The 1,443-nt window shown below is 60.9% G+C and overlaps 1 protein-coding gene across 1 annotated transcript; it reads right to left on the bottom strand.

Moving 5' to 3' along the window:
- Nucleotides 1–18: 18 nt before the first annotated feature.
- On the bottom strand, nt 19–1,437 carry LOC122191277 (maestro heat-like repeat-containing protein family member 1; the record flags this gene model as incomplete). The annotated part of the gene is made up of 4 exons (XM_042891510.1): nt 1,303–1,437; nt 855–907; nt 413–520; nt 19–138 (listed from the first exon to the last, which is right to left on the bottom strand). Coding segments are annotated over exons 1-4 (366 nt in total), but the record flags the coding sequence as incomplete, so codon positions are not given.
- Between the last annotated feature and the right edge of the window lie 6 nt (nt 1,438–1,443).

The raw sequence follows: 1,443 nt of genomic DNA, 5'->3' as shown, positions 1-1,443 counted from the left end.
GAGGAGAGGAGAGCTCACCTGGGCCTCACATGGTTCCTCCGCGTTTGCCTCCTCCAGGTGCTGCAGCAGCTTCTCCTGCACGTGGAGGACTCCCTTACAGGATCCCAGCACTGTGCCCAGAGCCTTGTACAGGAACGACTGCATGGGAAGGGAAGGAAGAAGCTGAGATGTGGCAGCAGCTTAACCTGCTGGGGGAGGGCCAGGTGGGGAGGACCCACACTCCCTGGAAGTTGCTGAGAGGAGCTGCAGGGCCAAGCTTTAGCCATCCCCGGGCAGATTGCAGGGAAAGGCCTCTGGGGGGCACAGACTGCGAAGCAGCATCAGCATCCCGCATGGGCTGAGCACCAGCCGCAGCCCCAGCCCCAGCTGGACACCTGCAGCTGCACGGCTGCGTAGAGCCGGAGGAACTCACCTTTTCAGCAGAGCTGCCGGTGGAGCTGCTTAGCCGCTGGCTCAGCTCACTGCTCAGGGCCTCGGTCCACGCCTCATCATCTACGGTGTCCACTGACGCCCTCAGGAACTGCTGGAGAACAGGAGAAGACAATGTTCCCTTGCCCTTTGCCTCTTCCCTTACTCCCAACTTGCTGCAGCCCTCTAGGGAGAGGTGTCAGGAAGAACAGTCCCTCTCCCAGCTCCCCCAGCGTTCCCTCCATTAAAGCCAGCTGCCCTCTTCTCCTAAGACCCCCCTGGGCTTGGGACAGAGCGGAAGAGGCAGCGCCACAAAGGCGTGCGGCCGCTCCGCTCTGCAGCAGCGCTTGAGAGGCTGTTCCTGTCCCACAGCGGCTCATGTGGGAGCGGGGCTACTTGGGGCAGGCAAGCACTTCTCTGCACCGCACCTCCCGGCAATGCTGTACCTTTAGCAGACGGCGCTCAAACTCGGCAGTGTCCGGGAAGCTCTCATCTTTCCCTGCACAGCGATAGGAAGAAAAAGACCCTTACTTGGGATCAAGGCACAGAAGAGCTGCTGCAAGCCTGTCTTGGCCTGGGCACTTGACACAGTCAAGCTGGGACCCACACCCCCTCCACAGTGACCTGTCCCTCCCCACAAACACTGCCCCCGCAGCAACATGGAACTAAGTGCTCCAAGGCTGCTGTCTGAGGGGATGTGAAGGGCCCATCCCTGTCCTGGAATGGGCAGATCCTCAGGGGCATAGGTCCCTGGGCCTCAGAGCTGACTCGCAGGAATGGAGACAGCGCAGCACTGGGCTGCAGGCAGTGCTTCCCCTCTGCCACTCTGCAGAGCTGCATTTTCACTCACCCCCCTTCCCTGCCTCTGCCTCTTCCTCCCCACCAGTACTTTACCTTCAAGACACTGCAGCAGCAGGGGGATCTCAGTAGCCCACATGGCCCCCAGAACTCTGTGGAACCTGCTGTGGAGGTTTTTCATCAGCAGTAAGGCAGCAGCTTGGAGTTGGCTGCCTGCTACAGGGCTGCCTGCCACCA

Source organism: Lagopus leucura, unplaced genomic scaffold (genome assembly GCF_019238085.1).
Source record: "Lagopus leucura isolate 7727_CA_CO unplaced genomic scaffold, USGS_WTPT01 34734-0_obj-0_obj, whole genome shotgun sequence".
NCBI classification, from domain to species: domain Eukaryota; kingdom Metazoa; phylum Chordata; class Aves; order Galliformes; family Phasianidae; genus Lagopus; species Lagopus leucura.
The sequence above is the reverse complement of the archived record's forward strand: the minus strand, read 5'-3'. Positions and strand labels throughout refer to the sequence as shown.